The sequence below is a fragment of the Syngnathus scovelli genome, chromosome 15 (genome assembly GCF_024217435.2).
Source record: "Syngnathus scovelli strain Florida chromosome 15, RoL_Ssco_1.2, whole genome shotgun sequence".
Classification (NCBI taxonomy): Eukaryota; Metazoa; Chordata; class Actinopteri; order Syngnathiformes; family Syngnathidae; genus Syngnathus; species Syngnathus scovelli.
Window position 1 is genome coordinate 7,395,774 of NC_090861.1, and position 22,282 is coordinate 7,418,055.

At 42.7% G+C, this 22,282-nt stretch overlaps 1 protein-coding gene across 2 annotated transcripts; it reads left to right on the forward strand.

Annotated features, from left to right (window-relative positions):
• The first annotated feature begins 4,788 nt into the window (after nucleotides 1–4,788).
• On the forward strand, nucleotides 4,789–20,609 carry LOC125981792 (voltage-gated potassium channel subunit beta-2). 2 transcript variants are annotated; one of them, XM_049741770.2, is made up of 14 exons: nucleotides 4,789–5,432; nucleotides 15,583–15,626; nucleotides 15,713–15,750; nucleotides 15,887–15,966; nucleotides 16,110–16,154; nucleotides 16,362–16,406; nucleotides 16,531–16,574; nucleotides 17,759–17,845; nucleotides 17,920–18,005; nucleotides 18,090–18,210; nucleotides 18,300–18,394; nucleotides 18,562–18,682; nucleotides 18,798–18,886; nucleotides 18,957–20,609. In XM_049741770.2, exons 1-14 carry the CDS (start codon nucleotides 5,131–5,133, stop codon nucleotides 19,044–19,046), a joined length of 1,287 nt encoding a protein of 428 aa, XP_049597727.1. In that variant the 5' UTR covers nucleotides 4,789–5,130; the 3' UTR covers nucleotides 19,047–20,609. The 2 variants fall into 2 exon arrangements, with proteins under 2 accessions (XP_049597727.1, XP_049597725.1); XM_049741768.2 differs by lacking the exon at nucleotides 4,789–5,432 and adding an exon at nucleotides 6,740–8,276.
• Nucleotides 20,610–22,282: the final 1,673 nt, after the last annotated feature.

Sequence of the window (22,282 nt, forward strand, 5' to 3'; positions counted from 1 at the left end):
CTTCAGAATGTTTTGTTTGTGCAAATTGTAATGTTTGACTTTCAAATTAAAAATGTGCAGTTGGGTACGCAGCCTAGTGCTCCTTCCTTGATTTAGTTTTTGCTGCTATTATCCATCAATTGAAACGAAAGAAGTAAGGTATCCTATAGGCAAGCACAGAGTAAGGACCCATATTTGGTAACAAACTTGAGCCAACTTGAGCTGCAATAGGAACCATGTGACTTCTTCTAGTTTTGTTTGCTCATACGCAATTCATGGCAAATGGGAGCAAACACAATATTTTGGTTGGATTATTCAACGGTTAAATTGGTTTTCCCCTCACATGGCAGCACTCCAAAACGACCATCATTCAGCCGACTTCAAAGAGCAGATCATATTTTCACTGGAGGTGTCGCAGGGTTGAAGAATGTGAACATGAACACTAACACCTTCACAACAAGCGTCTGGGCCTCCCCGGCCGGCTCCCATGTGGCGCCTTTTTTTGTTTAGCGCCAAGATGGCTTCTTGCGAGGAAATGAAAGAAGTGTGAGCTTCCCCGATCACTCTCAGCGTGAATCGTCAGCCCGGATCGGGAAACCCAATCCGCGTGCCAAGCGGAGGAGAGCGGGGCAACGATCGAATTCCTCCGTTTGTGTGAGGTCGTCTTTGTGCGTGAAATCGTGTGAGCGTGTCCGGCAGCATGTTCAACATGTTTGTGATCGCCGTGATGGATTTCCTTCTTGAACTCTGACGGCCTAAATTCAGATTGATGGCTTTACGCTCTTAACCTTCGCCTGCACGTACGAGCTCACCCTCTCACCTCGCCATCCCTTAAAGATAAATCTTAGCTAAAAGCTGCACCCCCTGAACGTTCCCACTGAGCATCATCATGGTTGAGTTTGCACAACCCCCAGTAGAGCCCACCTGAAATTACTCTTAAAAGACCACTTTTAATCCGCAACGACCACAAAAACAAGCCAAAGTTGCCACACTAGACGTTTCTTTCATTTCACGTCTGCCTTTAGGGTGCATAATAAATGCGGCGCCCCCCACTTGGACCTCCGTCGCCCTCATGCCGTGTCAGCCACTTTTGGATGAATGACGGCCTATCATAACTGTTGAATTATTCTGTAAAAACATGGCCACTCACGTCTATTACTGACCGCGTGCGTTTGCCACATATTGTGTCAATCTGCAGGGCAGTCAGAGGCGAGACCAAGTGTGTGTGTGTGTGTGTGTGTGTGTGTGTGCGTGTGTGCGTAACCCCATTTAAAGTCCACAGCACATGGTTGTAATTTGAGTAACATCTGGATGCAATATGAGACAAAGGGGGCAGGGGGCAGCACTGCATGTTTGTAGAAAGTGAAAGTGTAATCTGGAAAAAGTAATCAAATTACAGGTAGTTAAAGTAATCTGATAGGGAAATTTAATCTGCTGCAATAATCTGATAACAACCGCACAAAAGTAACCATTGAGGAAAGTGTCATCATTAATGACAGCAATTTGATTAGGTCGTGGAGTTTGATTACGAGGAATTTGCTAGCTAGGAATGAAAGTGGAAAAGACACACTTTCAACACTTTTCTACTAAGTCAGGAGTGCTGGTCAAGTATGGGCTGTAAGTGTGGACCACCACATTTTTTTTTTTACTCTTCAAATATTGGAACTCTGTTCAACATTGGACTGGAAGCACACGTCATATGCTCCATTGAAACCAACATTGCCATCTAGAGTAGTCAAAGATCCAAATGGTAAATGACAAATTTAAAGCAGAATTTTTTTTTTTCAAAGTCAAAGTCAAAGTCAGCTTTATTGTCAATTTCTCCACATGCCAAAGACACACAAAGAAACCGAAATTTCGTTCCCCCCTATCCCACGGTGACTAGACATGGCTCACAACAGACAAACAAGTAAACAAGTATAACAAAAACGTGCTGAATAAATAATGAATAAATAACACAACAATAAATAAATAAATAAATAAATAAGAGGAGCAGAAAAAAATAAAATAAAATAAAATTCTTCAAGCATAAAATCTTTAACAAGCAGAACTCTCCACAGTAATACGTAACCATTGAATTTTTTCGTCATAATCATTGTCATGGTGTTTTCCTTTTATTGTCATAGATAACAGTGGAATGTAGAAGTTTGTATTTGTTTTATTGTTTATTTACAAGAAGATTCCAATTTGTGTTAACTTCTTAAAAAATTACATAGAATGTTTCTAGCACTTGTTCATGACAATATTTCATTATTTCATGTCCACTTCTCAGGAACGCTTTCATGGATCATTTTCAGCAACATTCACAAAAGCTGCGCTACATTGGCTCCCTCTAGTGGCAAAATGACATGATACATCAATGTAGCCCAATGCTATATTCTCCATTAGCAATACATACGCTTACAGAACACCAATATCAGTTTACCATGGTCCAAAAATAAAATCGATATGATTCAAAATAGAAGAAATGAAATCCCTGATAAATACTCTCATGTAATAATAATAATAATAATAATACTCTCATGTATAGTCATGCTCTCATGTATTTCCCCCTCTATGATATACTCACCGAAAGCCTCCAATTTAATGTTCCATTCACTGTTTGTATACACTATTTGTATTTTTGCAGCTTCAACTATGGTGCAAATTTTTTGTCTACCATATTAAGAAGAGATTTAGAGCTGCATTGGCTGGGAAATGTTCTTCCTATTTTCTATTTCAGTTTTTACAATGGCCCTTTGAGTGTCATACAAAATTTATGAAAAAAATATGACTCAATATATCATGAGCTTTTGTGGGTCTAATGTTTTGGGGTTTATAGCATTCAACAGTCCCCCTGAGGCTTTATCAAATGCAAAATGGAGCCGATCAAATGTTCTTGTGGGTCGTAGGTTCTCCACCCCTCCTTTGAATTATTAAAGCCTTTTGGATTTCCTCTCTAAGCATACATCGGCAAAGATGTTTTGAAATTACATTACTCATATACAAACATGATGAGTGTGTGTGTTGCTATACAAGCAGGCAGTATGAGTTTGAGTCAGGTAAAAAGGCCATTTATCATTTCTATAGGTTTACGGTTGTAGGCACAATGTTACAAAATATTTAACTGCATAGTGGGTGCAAGGTGGAAGAAAAATAGTTTTGTATATCCTTTTTTAATATAGCCTGTCTTACTTTTTGTTAAAGTTATGCAATGGATGACTAAAGACAAACTGCTCCAAGTCAGCGCTCCAAGCATTATTACACAACCCCAAGTCCAGACGTCACGTACTGTATATTTGAGCACTGTGGCATTCACTTCATCCACACATCATACTAATCCCACCACTTTTAACCAGGATGACGCCATGACAGAGAGAGAGAGATCAAGAATGACCCCCTACCACCACCTCGACCCCCCCCAGAGGCTTGAACGGCCGCAGCCAATGGCAAGAGTGCTTACGGGGGCTTAATCCCTGATGACCTGTGCTTTCAAAAACCACTGCTGCAAAGAGGCGGATGCAGATGTGACTGAGGGAACACCCTCCCATGAAATAGGCGGCTAAATGGATCTTCCATTGTCATTGAGCGTGACTTTTCTAAACTCAAGTCCTTCATTCATTCACTTAATGCCCATAGAAGGTCATAAACTTGTATTTAATAGATGAGCTTATGATAGATAAGTGCACGCTAGAAAAGTCTGTGAGAAAAGCAGTGGCATTTGGCACCATGGCCTTTAGTGGGGATTTAGCCAACTTAATCCCTGTCTTAATGCCACTGCTATCATGTCGCAATTATAGAAAAGCATCAAGACGATACAAAAATTTGCGACGTGGGCGTTCATCATCCGGAGCAGTTTGCAATCAATATTTATCTGATAGCCATGAAAATCATACTCAGCAGAGATGCAAATTACTATCATGTGATTTTCCCTTTAATGGACCAAAAATGTTCAGTCTGATTTTTGTCCATCTGCACTGTGAAGCGAGTCTCATTCATTCTGCAGCTTTTCTCAGCAATCACATCGTCAATAAATGCAGATAATACAATTTCACTGTATATCACAAGATGGTATATGATTCTATGATGCACTGTGGAATATATCTTTTACTCACCTAAATTGGGAACGGCACTGACTTTTCTGATGACCTGCAGTTTTTTCGGCAACTTTAACGAGGCAGTCTTTTATAAGGTCTCCATTTGAAAAAAGCTTGCAATGAGTTGGGCGACCTCATAGCTGGCCATTGTAGCCTTTTATTTGACGAAATATTCACTCTCCCAACCTGTCTAAAATGTTCTGCACTCACTTTCTAACTTTGGCATCTTTGGTTCTGCCATGATTAGTACCTTGGGGAAGGTAAATCTTCTTCGTCTACTTTTGTCCTTTTTGTTGAAGAAACTGCCTTGATCAACAGTAGTAGTTGAACAACAGCTTCCCCTGGTGTTGAAATTAAAAAGTGCAAAACACGCCGGCAGAAGTTGAAGTGTGCGCCTTATTTTATTCTATTTATAATATTTCTTGCAGGCCAACTAAAACTGGCCAAAATCGGCCCGCGGGCCGAAGTTTCTACAGTGGTGATCTTTTATTATACTTTGCTGTCCTTTTTTAAGCACATGATTTTGATGCCATGCATATCAGCTGTCCTACTTTCACCAAATTGTCTCCTAAGGTGAAGGTCAAAATGTTGAGCTGCATCAGCCCGGCCTCTTCCAGATTACATGACGGCTTGCAAGAGTAGCGTTACTTCATCTGCCTGGTAATCTGAACAAATGTAAGCTGGTGGGGCTTGAGCACAAATCCCCTCAGTGTCCCTCCTTTGGGAGATCAAGAGAGAAAGATGCGGATTGCTTTTATTCCGATCCATTTTTTATTCAAAGAAGGACCTCAAATCATCGCGAGCGAGCCATTGTATGCTGCTGACAGGTGTGTTCTTTGTTTTATTTTAGTCACAGACGCTGCCAAGGAGCAATCTACCACTTTTTGATGTTTAGCAGGGCCTGTAAGTGCTCCTTTTCAGACATTTGATGCCCGACATCCTCCAATCTTCACAAATCTTCAAGATAGCACCGCCTTGTTGTTTTGATCCAAATTCACAAGCTGCTTTTGCCTAAAGTAGCTGACACAAGTGAGCTCAAGACTGATTTGTTCCAGCATCTGTATTCAGGATAACAATGTTCGCCAGCCGTGGGGGCACCGGAGGAGGCAAAGGAGGAAAGTACTCTGTGGAGGACCTATATGGCATCAGCAAGAAGCCCAAAGCGTCTTCCTCCTCGGGAAGTATCGCGGCCAAAGCCGGCGGATCCCGAAGCGGCAAGACCAGCTCGGAGCAGAAGACCGAGTCCCAGGCCCTGGCATCTCAGATCCTAGAGGCGGCACACAGGCTGGTGGAGCGACGGCGACTGGAGCTCTTCTTGAGAGAATGCGGCCTCTCGCTGGCCAACTACGAGGCGGAGCGCTCGGCCATGTCATACAGGTGACTACAACACACACTACTTTTACAATTCAAACAAGATATAGGTATGTAAGACAGTATATACAGTACATTGAATTTCATGTGTACCTAATGAAATGGATGAACGTACATAATTAATACTTCACTGATTTAAATTCTGGAAACCTACGGATGTCGATCAATGTCACCGCAACCGTTTTTCTACTTTATATGATTAATGCATAGATGCTGCATACATAATTAAGCAGTGATGGAATTGAAGGTTGAAGACATCAGACTCGGTGCTAACCCAGAAAGAACTGTCACACACGTTTGATGAAATTTCAAAGCTAAATGAAAGCGTCTTGACGTTTTTGAGGATGGCTTGTGATGGAGCCTGCACCCGCTAAGACAACCCCCCCCAAACCCAGATTTGGTCTCAAGCTTGACAGGGTGGCATCAGCAGGGGTGGGAGTGGGCTCGGTATTTTGGTTGAGTCATACTGAGGGTCAGAGACCCATGTTTTGACAGGCGTTTGTTTGTCTCACTGGCTTGCTTACATCTCCACTTTAAAAGTGTTCAGTGAAGCTATTCTGGAATATGTTTTTATTTTTTTATTTTACAAAAATAATTCTGACAATGTGATGAAGAGACCTTTACAATATTCTTAATCAGAGATGGTCGCTAGGTGGCAGCATCATCGTGGCCCCTCCCTGCTTTACAGCGTTGCACTTGCATCGCTTAAAAATTAACTCGATGTAAAATAATCCACATAACTGAGGATATTGGCATATTTACCTGTGACATAAAAGAGACTCATTAGCTTTAGCAGGGGACCTGCTTGACTATAATTTTGCAAACGCACAACCCAACTTTGCCCCTTTTCAAAGGTAGCTTCATTGGGAATAGATGAACTCATGGTTCAATTTCATGTTTTTTATTCATCTTTGTTTATAATGTGTGAGAATGCACATACGACATGTGGAGACTCCTGTATTTTCTCCTACTATTTAATTGACAATGTATTTTGTTGCAAGACAACACAGCAGTTTTCATAAGTGGAAAATTGCCAGTTTAACAAAAGTTCCACTCTGCTGCCATATGCAATCTGCTCTGGGACTGCAGAAGGCTCCAAAGCGAGCTTCCATTTGACATATAAGCAAACTGGCAGAAAATGATGAATGTGTGCAATTTTATTTGCAACCAGGGATTCTTGTTATTGTTGTTGTGTGCAGAATTGTGAACACATACCATGTACGTGACTCATCATTTTTAATGTGCTGTGATGATGTAGCATCTGCCTCACACTGAGAGATGATGGTTAAGATGTTGCAGTAGAATTGTGATGTCTGCTCATTCAGATAAATGGGTGTGGTGGACAAGATGCGGAGCTGCAGACATGCCTTTAGAGCTTTACGTGTGATGGGGTTATTGCATGTGTACAAATTATAACATGGTTGTAATTTATTTCCAATTCACCCACAAGGCAACGTTGCATAAGCAGCACACACATGATGTGAGGAAATTTGTTCACCCGTGTGATGAATGGGAGAGTGTGTGTGAGAGAGCGAGAGAGAGTGAGGATGAGGAGCGACGTGGGGAGAGAGAGAGGGAGAGGTTGCACCGTGTGTCATGAACATTCTGAGGAGCTTCTGGAAAAAGCAAGAAGGGGGGAAAAATCTTTTTCAAAATAATGATGAAGGGAAGACGCTCACGGTGAGCCTTTGCAGTTGATTTGCAATGCTTAGTGCGTTTTGCTGCGTTCCATTCTGTGCGAGACGAAGAAGCGGGAGAGTCGCGCACGGCTTGCACAGCTGCTGCCGGCATGTTCGCCGCTGCGCACACTGAAGAAGGTAATTCCAACAAAATACATTTGTGGGATCTGATGTAGCTTCCGACTGTCGTCTCCTTTTTTTATTCTCCCCCCTCCCATCAAACTGACGGTGCGCGGAGATGCTGCACGCATGACGATGATGCACTGAATTTTTGATGTTAAGCCCGTGTTTTGCCACCTTGCGACAAAAAAGAATACGGGAGGAAAATGCTCTGTTTCGACGCCAAGTGTCAGGATGTGTGTGTCATTATTGCGGCACGCCGGAGAGCTCTCCGGCTCAAGGCGAGAACAACTCACTTCAGCTGAAGAGGAGACATAAGCCCTAGGAGCCTGTGTGTTCATATGCGTGAGCCCCTCTACTGAGGTCTCCCAAAAGACCCCCCTAAAGCTGCAAGCAAGCTTTCCGTTTTTTTTTTTTTTTTTTCTCCAAACGTGGACTGCAGTCCTGATGCATCTTGTGAAAAGTCAGAGAGCCTTCTGCCAGGTTTGCATCAGCAGACAGGAGACAGAGCAGACAGCAGTTCTGCATGTGTCATGTTAGAGGCTGGACACTTGTCTGCACCCCCTCCCCCTGGAACTCTCAGAGAAAATCTTTAACCTGGACTCACCGGTGAGAGACCCTCTCAGGTGGAGCAACAACAAGCAAGCTCTACTAATTCAATTGGACATTTGTCAAGTGAAAGGTTCAACTCCCAAAGTCATCCCCCGGAAACCAGGGTCAGGATGCAGGTGTCTTTCGCCTGCACCGAGCACAACCTCAAGAGTCGCAGCGAGGACCGACTTTGTGGCCTTCGCACCGCTCCGCCCCCGGGAGGCAGCAGCGGAGGAGTAGGAGGAGGTGGCGGCGGAGGAGGTGGCGGCGGTGGAGGTGGTAGTGGTGGAGGAGCAGGTGGAGGAGGTGGTGGAGGAGGAGGGAGTGGACAAGAACGTAATGGCAACTACACTTCCCAAGGGTCGGTCAAGACCAGGGAGGGCCCAGGGTCACGCCAGACGCCTCAGGGCCACGCGCACATGAAGGAGGCCATTGGGCGCCACACTAGTATGAAGTACAGGTGAGTGTGCCACAGGTGGCCCTTGGCAACCCACAAATGCATTTTAATATTTTTTGTCATCTTTAAGCAAGAGCTATGCTAGAAGGTGACATTGAGGTTGCCAACAAACATTGTGGAACAAACTGTGCAGGTCGTCTATATGTACATTTACCTCAGCCTCCTCCGCATTTGTGTTCTACAGTATGTGTGAAAAAAGCCAAAGACAAAAAAAACTCTAAACCCTGCTGGACATGAGCATGTTTATTTAATCCACAAGCAAGTTTCCCCCCCTACAGATTAATGTTACTGTCAGCCTGAAAGAAATTGTTTTTCACAAATGACCCGCGCCTATCTTGCAGGCTTTAAAAAGCTTTTGTGTGGCAGGAGGAGTAAAAAAAAAAAAACATTGTAGCACACAACATCAGGTCTGAGTCATGATGTATGAAAACAGAGCAACATCATCTTCTTTTTGGATTTGAGCTTGTTGATCTTTAGTTATGGAATACGTTTGGACAAAAGTAATCCCATTTTTACGCACAGCTTCATCTGGTCACTGTAGAATCCAATAAGTAGCAAAGTTCTCATGATCAGTTTCCTTCCTAAACAAGTTGATTGAACCGCTTCCATCCTTTCTTCAGTTCTTCTTATTTATTTATGAGGTTTTAAAAGGGGCCCAGAGCACGCAATGAAACCAACATTCACACTTCTTGGCCTTGTCGCTCTGCCACTCTGCCATTCCCGACAAAGTGTCACTAATCGCCAGTGCAGTCGTCGACCCGGCATACGGCCACCTCCAGTTGCCCATGGCAACACCTCCCCCCCCCACGGCATAGCCTTTAGTTTCTCACCAACAGCGCAAGCGTTGCTACCGCTGCTGCTTATCAGGCCTACGCCGGCCGCAGTCCGTGCTGTGCATTTTTCATCGCGTAGAAACAAAAATCAAAGCTCACCTCCTGTCTCCTTTTGTGCTGCTGACTTTGCGTGGCAGAAGTGAGGACTCAGTGATACAGATGTGACATGAGTCGCACTTTGCAGATGGCACCTGTCATTCCTGCTGTTTGTTCATGTTGGCTAATCCCAATGGGCCGCCTCATTAACCTGAGGAGCACTCAGTAATACTGCATCATTCCCTGTTGGAATTCACTTGAATTTGTTGATTTATCATGTCTAGGTAGATTTTGATGACTTGATCACCGTGAATAAAAAAACATCACGCATTGAAAGGCTCTTTAAAAGCTGCTTAATCGGATTATAAAGGTGAATTACCAAAAGATTTATTGCACAGTACAGCACAGTCGCTCAGTGTAAGCCCAAAAGATACTCTGCTTAATAATTTACGTGTACATTTTCTGGAACCAGTTCATTCCAAAATCACAGCAGATCTTTATACCTGTAAAAGCTAAGATTAGCTACAAATCAAATAGCCCGTCACTAACATCCCATTATGACCTTGGAGAATATGACTTAAAATAGCCCTCGCTCTCTCACATGAGCAGAATACAAAGTCAGTGATGTATATGCACATTTAATATGAATGAATTATTGTTGTGGTGGAGAAATGAATGGTTGCGACGTGACTGGGTCAGTCCACTCTAGCACAAAATGTGCAGGAAACACTCAGAGAGAGCTAAAGAGCATCGGCCGCTGGAGCTGTGGTGTGAATGCAGCGGAGCGCCACCTAGCAGGATGACACCAACTGGGTGTTTCCACGGGAACCAGCCCCATATTTTTTGGTTTCACCAGCCACAATCAGACATGAAAAGTCCACTGAGCTGCAGGAACAGTGGAATTTGTCTTTTTTGGCAACAGTGGCGGCGTTTTAATGCCCAAAATGCTCCATTGTGTATTCTACTTTTGTTGCCAAATTGAATAACAGAAAGGTTCCTAAGAGTTTTTCCACACATTTGGACTTTGATCAACTTTGCTCCATAGTTCATGCGAGAGCTCCAACGCAAGTCAACATGAACATGTTTTCCGAACTCCGACGTGATCTCGAGCACTCGGAACGCTGGCTGTGGTTAGACAGAGCAGTGCATTAGCAGCAATTAGCATTGTGATGTGAGTGCTCGCTGCTCTCTCGGAGTGCACTTCAACTGTGCATTTTTAAACGCCTCAAATCTCAGCAGCACATGAACAAATCATCCAATCTCGACAGCCTTGTCAAACTTTTTGTGCATACACTATACCTCCCATATTTGGTGCCCTGACAAAATGAATGACCTTCATTTTGCTCCTTCAAACTGCTTCAGTTTGTTAAAATGACCTCAGCCAGCTTTTCCCAAATTGTATTGGCATATACAGTGGTGCCTTGAAATCAGAAATATAATATTGTAGTTATATATTATCATGGAGTTTGCATTGTTCCCACTGTGACTGTCCATATGTTGTTTATCAATACGTGCCCTGCGATTGGCTGCTCGCCCAAAGTCAGCTGGCTCCAGCTCACTTTTGCCCCTAATGAGGACAAACGAGTATAGAAAATGCATGGATAGAATATTTGCATCATTTTTTTTCAGCTTGTTGTTGTGACAGTGAGTAGCCCAGCTCAAATGCTTTCCATCATACAAAATGCATCATCTGACATCCTAATGGGCCCAAACATGTGGACAACTGCATTCAATCATGTTAAATTCCTTGAGCCGTCCAAGTCTATGAGGTATAGTATTTATGAGGCAGCCAGCCAGGGAAAGTGAGCCGTCATTCAAATATTCCGCTTCATCGCTCATTGTCCAGACATACGGTCGAGCTAGTTGGCAGGTGGCGCTGACCTTCTCATATAGCATTATAATAAGATAACTCTGGACCAAAATACAGATTACCGCTAAATGCACTGAAACGACGCCTCAACTGATTTCGACTTTATCAAGCATATATCTTCAGCCAAAAAAGATCCGTTGGTGGCATACCGTATTTGCCGGTGTATTGGTCGACCTTTTTCGATCCAAAATCGACCGAAAAAAATCGACCTCGACTTATACACCGAGTCATGAAATTTAACTTCGTATTCATCGCTTCAAATGTGATGGTAACCAAGGCCGTTTCTCATGCATCTCATTCTGCGTTGCACTTAGAAAATTTGAACCGGGCGGCGTGCGCGAGTGCGCGGCCCGCTGGAAGTCGAATGAGGCTCAGCGATCTCCTCCGCGGTGCTTATAAACAGCCGATCCGCTCGGCGGGGGCTATTTTCGGCCACTCGGCGCGTGCGCACGGCCTCCCAGATGTGCCGGGCGGCGTGCGCGAGTGCGCGGCCCGCTGGAAGTCGAATGAGGCTCAGCGATCTCCTCCGCGGTGCTTATAAACAGCCGATCCGCTCGGCGGGGGATATTTTCGGCCACTTGGCGCGTGCGCACGGCCTCCCGGATGTGCCGGGCGGGTGCGCGAGCTCGCCGGCCGCTGGAAGTCGAATGAGGCTCCGCGATCTCCTCCGCGGTGCTTATAAATAGCCGATCCGCTCGGCGGGGGCTATTTTCGGCCACTTGGCGCGTGCGCACGGCCTCCCGGATGTGCCGGGCGGGTGCGCGAGCTCGCCGGCCGCTGGAAGTCGAATGAGGCTCCGCGATCTCCTCCGAGGTGCTTATAAAGTGCCGATCCGCTCGGCTTGGAGCTATTTCCGGCCTCCCGTTGGTGCCGGGCGGCGTGCGCGAGCTCGCCGGCGGCTGGAAGTCGAATGAGGCTCCGCGATCTCCTCCGCGGTGCTTATAAACAGCCGCATGCGCACGGCCTCCCGGAATTTGAACACATTTCGTCAATAAATTTCGCATATTGAATTTTGAAGTTTAATATAATGCAACAATTGAGCTTGTCTTATACAAAGGATATATCATAAAATCGTAAATTTCCGTCGAATTTTAGGGGGTTGACTTATACACCGAGTCGACCTGTACACCGGCAAATACGGTATATCACAATTATACGGCACCAGAAATGATATTCTAACATATATAATGTAACAAATTCACATTAGAGGGTCTTCAAACAACTTTGAAAGCCATTATTATGTTTCTGCCATAGAAATATGTGTGCCTTTGTCCATGACTGTCTCCTGGGACCTTTCCAACCATCATAAAATGGTTCACTACTTTAATATCAACTGGAGCTGCTCCACTTCATTACGTGCATTTTAATAGGCAGGACATGACCACTAATAAAGCTGAATGGGAGAGAGAGAGAGAGAGAGAAGATTTCTTTTCCATTCAATTCTCTCACAGTTTCTCTAATTAGGACAGACCTACTTTCTTAACTGTTTTAATATACTGTACCCCTAAACTGAAGACATTACGCAAAGATTTTTTTTTTTTATTAGCACGCTCCATTAATAATAGCCGATGTGAGAAGTGGAGCACTGACAAGAACTACTTCTGTTACACGCAACAGTTTGGGTGAGAAAGACTGTCACTGAAAAAGGCTTCCACCAAAACAAATGAATGAAAATATATGCCGGTGAGCAACATAGACAAGATGTAAAAGAGAAAAAAAATGCAAAGAAATTAATCATGCAGCACCTCAGATTTAAGAACAACATTAAATAAATAGAATTTCAGCAAGATATTTTGCTCTAAGTGCAAATCCAATCGACAACTTTGCCAGAGCGTTTGGGGAACCCTGCTTTGGCTAAACTGTTTATGCAAGTGCATCTATCTTAAGTGACGTTGCAGAAACTTCTGTATTGGGAAAAATTAGTTCTGCCTCTAACCGCGCTGCATTATTTATAGGAGCCAAGAATAAAACACACACAAATAGAAACTGCAACTGCGAAGCAGTTACAGATTGCATTCTCATGGTAACACGGAAATTCTTCGTTGACCGATCGACTGGCTACAGTTCAGTCTTAAAAGCGTTTAAATAAATACAGGCTCCATCTTCCGTCATGGTGAAACAACACATGTAGAGAGACGCTACAGTATTTTTGAATAGCACTCACTTGCATATATTCTTTATCCTTTACTACTTGCAGCTTACTGAGGAATTCTGACCAGATCCATTATTAGAAAGAATATCAAAATATATTCTGTTGTGATCTCTTAAAGTCACCAGTTCAAATGGCGCCATCAAATTCTTGGAAACATATTTCAGATTGATACACTTGGAACAATATTATAGTTGAAAATATCATGTCTTGGAAATATGCTCTTTTTGCCAACAGTACAGTATGTGTCCAGACTTTAAAGACACCCTGTAGATTCCTTTCAAGCCCAGTAGCCATGGGGCATCATTAAAAACAGTCCACCATCTAGCCACCAATTTGCTTAGAAAAAATGCACACACACTCACATTGACGTGAGTGTTATTAATATCTAAGGTGTGCTTCCCTGCGGAGAAGAGCCTGCTCAGCATGAGTGTGCCTTCTGAAGACAACTGCATGGAGCAAAGTATCCATCATGCGCTTGCAACCATCTGCATGTATTGTTTCGCTGCCACCACGGGAGCGAGCTAACCGGAGGTGTCAGCACAGGTTAAAATGCTGACTACACCATGACAGAGCACCTGTGCGCTTTCCTGCCCTCCACCATTAATAATGTATCACAACATCCCGTCCAATCACCTTGTCTGGGCTTTTGGTGATTTATTGTGTGGCAGAAATGATAACACAGAAGAAACCATGCGGTGCTTTTTGTGAAAGCCAAAGCAGCATCTGCTTGAGCTGCTCATGAGTGCATTCATGTGGAGCCATGCAGATGTGCGCTTGTGTTTCAGCTTCATCTTCATCAAGCGTGAACGGGCCTGTCGACGCATTCTGTGGCCGCTCTCGTGCTAGCACAGCACGTTATAAACGTGGTTTTTGCATTTCTCATGAAATGGCATGTCGGCGGACTTTATCTTAGATTGTGTGTGTGTGTTTGTGTGTCAGAGGAAAGTGAGGGGCGGGTTGTCAGTGAAAGCCAGGAGTGAGTATGTGCCCCTTTCCGCACTCACTGATAGTAAATAAGCAGACTGCAGCACTGCAGAGAGCTGTGGAGTTGGGCTCAGTGCGGGAGGGTGCAGATGGAAGAGAAATACTGACTCCATTGACTTTTTTTTTTTTTTTTTTAACACTATATAGTATGCCGTATATGTGGCACATATATTTAATGCCAGGATGTTGAATCCATCCATCCATCTTTCACACTCATTAACAAACAGTTTAGACGTGATCAGGCTCAGAGGAAGTCCCGTGTGCCTCGTGTACGGTATTGCCAGTGTGTTGCTGGTCTCAAAGGAGTCACGCTGTCATTGGTGGGAATCCATGTTGGAGAGTCGGCCTCGCGTCCCAGCAATCGACTTTATTCGAGCCTACTTGCCTTTCCTTGCATCCTCCTCCCTGCAGCTAAGCAATCCTGACCCTGCCGGAGAGTGCTATTTTGACAGAGTCTAAACAATAAGCATTTCACACCTACACTCCACATACACACCGGTGCGTGTATGCACACTCGCACACACACCCACACAACGGGACACAAACGCTTACATGTACAGAAATCTAAAAATAGCTCAGGGGTCAGGCATTAAAAATAGAGCAGAGAAAATAAAAGCAGGGCTCGCTGGGCTGAGTCTAAATGCTCTGACAGACTGTCTTTCTGCATTTGGTAATTTGTGGCGGACGCAGGCAGGGTAAATGGTGGTGGGTGGAGGGGGGGACACCGGTAATGAAAAGACAGTGAGCAGCTAGTAGCATTGCAGTTCTGATGCTCCTCTCCCACCCTTTTACTTGCCTATAATTAGGATTTAGGAGAGCACACATGCAGGAGAAGCGGCAGCATCAAACCGTTTGGTCTGTACGTGCTCCCGCGCTCACAATTGCAGCTCTTTTTTCGCCCTTCAAAACTCAGCCGTCTGGGTAATCTAATGTGGCATGTTGGGTAATAAAGCTCTCCTCAGCTCCTGCTGGTACATTTTCAGCCATTTAGCACTCAGACTCTGGACTTTTGGCTCGGACCACATCTGAGCCCGCTACCCAGCAGCTATTTTGCTGAAGCGGACCACTACTGTGAGCAGTTAACATATGAACGGCAGAAGGTCAATTGTTCTCGCAACAATTAGACACATTTTAACCACAGGCGCATCGAGCAGTTGAGTGGGAGTAATAACGTGACCTGGCTCGTTTTTTTGGGTTTTTTTTTTTTGCATGGACTGTATTACTATTGATCAATAAATCAATATACATCCCTCAAGTAATTTGTGCATCATCAACTGGGGAACTGAGAGGCAGCAATAAAATTGACCTCCCTGCTTCAGTATGCTTACTGCGAAAGGTTACATTTCCTGAAAATAGGCCTGTACAAAGTGTATCAAGATGATGCTTCAAAAGGATTTTTATTTCTGAGCTTGTGTCTTCTCTGTCTCCTCACAGGAACCTCGGGAAGTCCGGCCTACGTGTTTCCTGCCTCGGCTTAGGTGAGTTCCCCATATATGAAATATGATCTCATCTTTCTCTCATGACCCCCAATGTAACACACATCCATAACTCTCCTCTCATCCAGGCACATGGGTGACGTTTGGATCGCAAATATCTGATGTGGTGAGACCTGGCTCACAAGCATCCTTTTTTATTATGATGACCAAATCGATAGCCACAAATTGTGTATTCTTTTGCCGTGTGGTCACGTGTGCATCACATTCCTCTCCTAGTTTCAACCTCTATTTTCTTCCCTCAGATGGCAGAGAACCTGATGACCTTAGCGTATGAGAACGGGGTCAACCTATTTGACACCGCAGAGGTTTACGCTTCTGGAAGGTCAGACTTCATATATGATCTAATCTTCCTGTTTGTATCATCTCATCTAGAAAATGGAACAATCACAATCATGTTATATAGCTGCGTTTTTCAGTTTGAGTGATTATTATGAAATTAACTAGCCTTAATTTGTTTCTCCACAGAGCAGAGATCACGCTGGGAAACATTATCAAGAAGAAAGGATGGAGGTCACTTACTATCTTAAACTACTTATTAATCACACTAACGTATCCAAGGAATAAGATTTGTATTATACTTCACACACCCTAGTATATTGTATGTTGAAATCAGGTCAATTTTAGTCTCACGCAAGTGAGCCAGCCCACATCCCAATTGCAGGAAAATGACATAAATTCTTCAAAACAAATAATAATTCCTTTTTTTTTTTTTCATAGACGCTCAAGTTTCGTCATTACGACAAAGATCTACTGGGGAGGCCAGTAAGTATTGAAGTGCTATTTTGTTCAGTGCAGTACTGCTATTATTTCAAATCAGGATGTTGTTGTTCCCTCACTGGTTGTGCTCAAATTCAGATAATCAGAGTGTATTTTTGTTATTTCACAGAGCGGAAACAGAGAGAGGGCTTTCCAGAAAGCACATCATTGAAGGTAAAGCATCACCCCCATTGCTTTTTGGATGAATCTATCTGGTGCAAATTAGTGACTCAGGGTCAGATGAGGGGGATAAAAGAATATGATGAAGCTCCCATGGAAAATCCAACTCTGGATCATTGTTTTTCCAGCCGCCTAATCGGCTCGCGCAAGCTAATCCTAAAGAAGTCTACTTTTGTTTGTTTAGCACATCCTGTGTAGCATGGCCTTGGGTTGTCCAATTAAAGATGGATTTGAATGGGCGTCATTGTCATGAGCCTTTTGATTTGAGGCCCTTACGTAACAGGTCAAGTTTGTGCAGCTTTTAACGTTTGCACGGCACGAATGGGACAGAGCTCATACTTGGGCTTCTAGAGGGCTTCGGGCCTGTCACTAAAATGTGGACAAAAATTATGACACACACAAGGTTGGAACGCAGAATGAACCATGACATTTGACAAGAATGAATAACAGACGGTCGACATATCCCTTCTAAAAACAGATTGCTTTCTGACCGGCATTGTTCAAATTGTTTCTGGCTCAGAAGCTGTTTTTTTTTTCTTTTCACATGTCGTACGATCGAATTCAAATGTCAAACAAGACTTTTCCTCCAGCGTCATCATGAGTGACATTTATCATTTGTTTTTGTAAAATCATTTGGCAAGTGCCGCGCAAATTGCTGTAAGACACTCGTGTCCTTTTCGGATGCGCAATACTATTGCCGTCCACAAACAACTGAAGCAAAGCATGCTAAAATACTAATAAGACAATGTTCAGTAATAGAGAAGTATTCTATTCAAACAAATTCAATATATATTTTTTACCATATCATGTGATTATATTGTACCAGATGTAGACTTTGTATAGTTTTGTAATGTAGTTTTCGTTATTCTAATCCATTGTATCATATTGCATTGTATTATATTGTACCTGCTATTGTGTAAGGATGTAAAAATTCATCAAAAATCAATTAAAAATCGATTTGAACCACGTAAAATATGCATTGATGTAATGAAATTTTCAGGTATTTATTTTTTTGTAGTTAGAAAAAGTTACTGGGTTTTTTAGGACAAAATGCATATTTTAAAATGCAAACATATTTTAGTTAGAAAATTATTTATTTAGCAGAAAGAATTTAATCAAGTCAAAATTGGGACCTGAAAATCAAAAATATAATGCTTTATGTCTCTTATCCATGGCAGGTTTAAGAGGAAGTTTATCAAGACTCCAACTCGATTATGTGGACATTGTTTTTGCCAACAGAAATGATGTCAACAGTCCAATGGAAGGTAAGTTCGAGCATGCTTAAAATCTGGTTTAGTAATCTGGTTTTCCTTTTGACATTTGAAACTGCTCTCCACAGAGATTGTGCGGGCTATGACGTTTGTCATAAATCAGGGCATGGCCATGTATTGGGGCACCTCACGCTGGAGCGCCATGGAAATCATGGTGACCTTCAATTATTGCTTAAAATTGCCCAGCTTTGAAAGCAGATGGGGAAGCAGATTTTTTTTCTAATGTTTCCCATGTCAGGAAGCCTACTCGGTGGCCCGCCAGTTCAACTTGATCCCGCCAGTGTGCGAGCAGGCAGAGTACCACTACTTCCAGAGGGATAAAGTGGAGGTGCAGTTGCCTGAGCTCTACCACAAGATCGGTAGCCATTCATCCAATATTTATATTCCTCTCAATGATCTCCGCTTAATTGTTAAAGAGGCAAAGACCAACTTCATTGGTCTCTTTCAGGGGTCGGAGCAATGACCTGGTCACCGCTGGCGTGTGGATTAATCACTGGAAAGTACAGCGATGGGGTACCAGAGTGCTCCAGAGCAGCAATGAAGGTCAGTTTGATTTAACCGGTCCTCCTGTGGGATTCCGCTCAGTGTAATTCCCCACCCAATCAGTGAAGTGTTTTGTTTTGTTTTTTGGGGTGTGAGGAATCAGTAGTGAAGCATTTCACCTGACTTTTTTTTTATCCTCCTCCTTCTGCAATTGGCTGCGGATGAAGGGCTACCAGTGGCTGAGGGAGCGGGTGAACAGTGAAGAGGGGCGCAGGCAGCTGGCCAAAATCAAGGAGCTCCACCTACTGGCAGACAGGCTGGGATGCACGGCTGCACAGTTGGCCATCGGTACCACCCAAACAAAGATCTTTTATTCATATCATACTTTTAAAACTATTTTAATCTGTTGTTATGAGGGGATTAAAAATACAATGTTGGATTCATGATTAACATTCCTCCTCAGCGTGGTGTCTTCGCAGTGAAGGAGTCAGCTCAGTGCTTCTGGGTGTTTCAAACACAGACCAGCTATTGGAGAACCTGGGCGCACTGCGGGTAAAGTTTCTTCTTCTCATCCATTATAAATTGTGGAATTACAGATGTAGAGATTTTTCCTCCTTTGCAGATTTTATCCCAAATGACTCCCCAAACAGTCACAGAGATGGACGCCGTGCTGGGAAACAAGCCTCACTCAAAGAAAGAGTCTCGCGCTTGAACTTCCTCCGTCCGAGGAAAAGCAAGAAGAACCACCAAGAAGACAAAAAGACTTTGCTTTTTCTCTGCCGTGTACTCAACAACTTGCATGTCCTCAGCAACATTATGCTTCCAGAATGAGCGCAGAAACCATTGTGCGCAATACATTGTATTATGTATGGAAACAAAAAAAAATCTTGCAGTTGTTAATCAGAACAAAAACAGGTCATATTAGTACTCAGTGACTGGAAAATTATGTCTACAGTAGAGGAGGTCAAAGGCTATAATGAGTGGTTCAAAAGCAAATATGGACTTGGACTAAGAAAAGGGGAACCTGACTGAGTCAGCGATGCGTTGGCGACCTCCTTCTAGCTGCATCTTAAATGTCTGAACTGTGTGCCCAGCAGCAGAAGAAGAACCGAAGGTGCCGGAGGTCGATTCAAATGTGTCGTGCCCAACATTTGTGTGCATGCAACTGGTCGGGCAAGGATTCGATGCTTTAACCAGTTTGGGCACGATGGATTGCTTCACTTGTGAGGTTAAAAAAAAAAAAAAAAAAAAGATAACATCACATGCTTTTTAGAAATAGGCAAATTACTCAGAGGTATGAAAAATGCACTAAGAACGTGAAATTATAGTTTACAAAGTTTTGCGGAGAATTACTGCTCTTAAAGAAAATGGATGCATTTCAAAAAAGTAGCAGACAGTCTTTGGATTATCATGTGTATTTTCACGCATTACTTTAATGGGGTCAAAGCGGGTTGGTCAACGTCCAAGTACATTTCACAACCCTGCTGGTCTCTTGGCAGTGTCTTTTTTGCCTCATCTGTGCGCATGTCCCTTTAAATACACAAAAAAAAAAAAAAAAAAAAAAGCCCTGACAGATTGTCAAATGAGGCATGGCTTTTATGTACATTTGCAGTAGCTGGATTAAAAACTCAAAATAAGATGTTGAAGATAATTAGAGTACAAGGAGAGGTCAAATGTCAAAGTCTTGTTACAAGGGTTAGATTGAGCAAATGTATGCTGTTTTTATTTATTTCTTTTTCTATGGAAGCCTTTTCTAGCTTCTCGAATCATCTCTGGGAATTTATTTTTGCTTCCTATGATCCTGAACATGTAATACTCGCCTTTCCACGCGTTTCCTTTAGTTTTCTATGAGTGACTTATGTTCCTTTTGTCATTTCCCATGAACATAACTACCATCAGGACTCTTGGGTGGCGAGTTTTATGATGACTTAGCACACAATTCAAGTGTATATAGGCCGATCCATTTGGCAGCAAGGCAAAGAGGTTCATTTAGAAGTCATGAAGGGATCACCCTCTGTTACTCTGTGACCATGTACAGTCTGACTGAGTGTTGCGTCCAGTGTACATCAACTATTCAATCCAACCTATGAAAATGTAAACTTTGCCTGCATAACTTCTATTTTACTGTCTTGCAACAAAGAGGAAGCGCGGAGAGGGGCAACAATTCATGCTGAACATGCCGAATGTAACGTGTCTGTTGCTGCGTCTAAAGGGAAAGCACATTACATGATTTAAAAAAAATAAAATAAATAAATAAATAAAAAAGAGTGCTCTTTGTTGTGTTTGTCTGAGTCTTTTTAACACTATCTTAGGTCAAACAGATCCTGGCACACGCTTCATTTTAACAGGATGGGGCAATGAAGTGTCCAGCAAAATAAGCGCAACGACTGCAGAAACATTTGTACCATCAACAGCCAACATCTGTTCCGCCAACACTAGTGAGCCTGAATACCATCAGCGCAAAGATGACAAGAGAGTGGGTGTGTTTTACAGCCACTCTGATACAGATTACCATATGTGCTGAAAAATTGCGACCAAAAACACTTTGCAAAAAATAATAAATAAATAAATGTGAGTCATAATGTGATTCATCCAATCTGGGAAGGTGCTGCTTGGCAAAAGCACTGAAAAAGAAGATAACAGAAAAGTCCCATCTCCATTAAAGTACACTATGTGTACATTGGCTCTGCAAAATGTCCTTAATATTCTTTTGCACGAGTAATTCTGCAAGCTATTTCCTCCATCTTCATTCTCTCTGTGATATGGAAGGCCAAATTATATGTGTGTTCTAAAATGTCTTCAAATGGTTGATTTTTTTTTTAACACTGTCACGAACCATGTGCAACACGTAAAGGGATGTGGGAGACTGGAACGAAAAGAAAAAAAAGAGAGCAAACTGCAGCCAGAACGTAGAGCTGACATGGTCAGGGACAGGCGGAGAGTCAGCCCGGCCAGCGTTCAGGAGTTAACAGGCAACCTCGGTCGGCAACAGGAGTTAGAACTGGTAATAGGAAGAGAGCAGAATCAGGTAGCAAAGCAACAGGTAGCAAGCCAGATGAGCGACGAGAAGTGACGGAAATGCTGGGTTAATGAGCTGGGAGCAGGTGTGGTAATCTGCTGATCAACTGCACAACAAGACAGGAGGGGAAAGAGCAGGGAAAAAGAACTGTCCGAGGTACTAATGGTGCAGACGCGTGACACATTCATTTGATACATTTGTCCCTGAATTCTACGTGGTTTTCACTGTATTTTTTTTTGTCTACAGAATGGCATTGGACAAGGCACAAGGTATGTTGATTTAAAAAAAAACTATGGATAGTAAGTTTTTTTTTTAAATTATCATTTAAATTTAAGGCTTTTTTTTCATTTAAAAAAATGACCATGTACAGTAAGACTTTTTTAATGACCATGTATAGTAAGGCTTTTTTTTTTTCATAAAAATAGTAAAGCTTTTTTTTTTTTTTTTTTTTTCGGAAAAATGCTCATGTATAGTCAGCCTTTTTTTATTCAGGCTTTTTTTTTCATGAAAGAAATGACCCAGTGGTTTCCATGTGGTTTCAGTAGTGCTTATTGATTCACAAAGACAAATAAAGACTAACATTGTAAATGGATTTGTTTGCAGGGACACACCCTAAGGGAGTTATTTCCAGTTCAACAACTTTATGCTGATGTGAAGAAGTGCTTAAAAAGGGAAGTCCAAAGTTGTGTAACGAGTCTTGCACACATACTCAAAGAAATGCTTTCGACTTTTACATTCAACATGTGAATTTAAATTTAATGTTATGAGATTAGATTATAAATTGCATAGCAATATATGTTCAATTATAGACCTCTGAGAGTTTAAGAAACAGATGATCCCATTATCATTTTTATTTTATACAAAAAAATGCCATGCATCTTTTGTCACGTTCCACAACAGTCAACAAAAACACACTGACACTAGTGAAG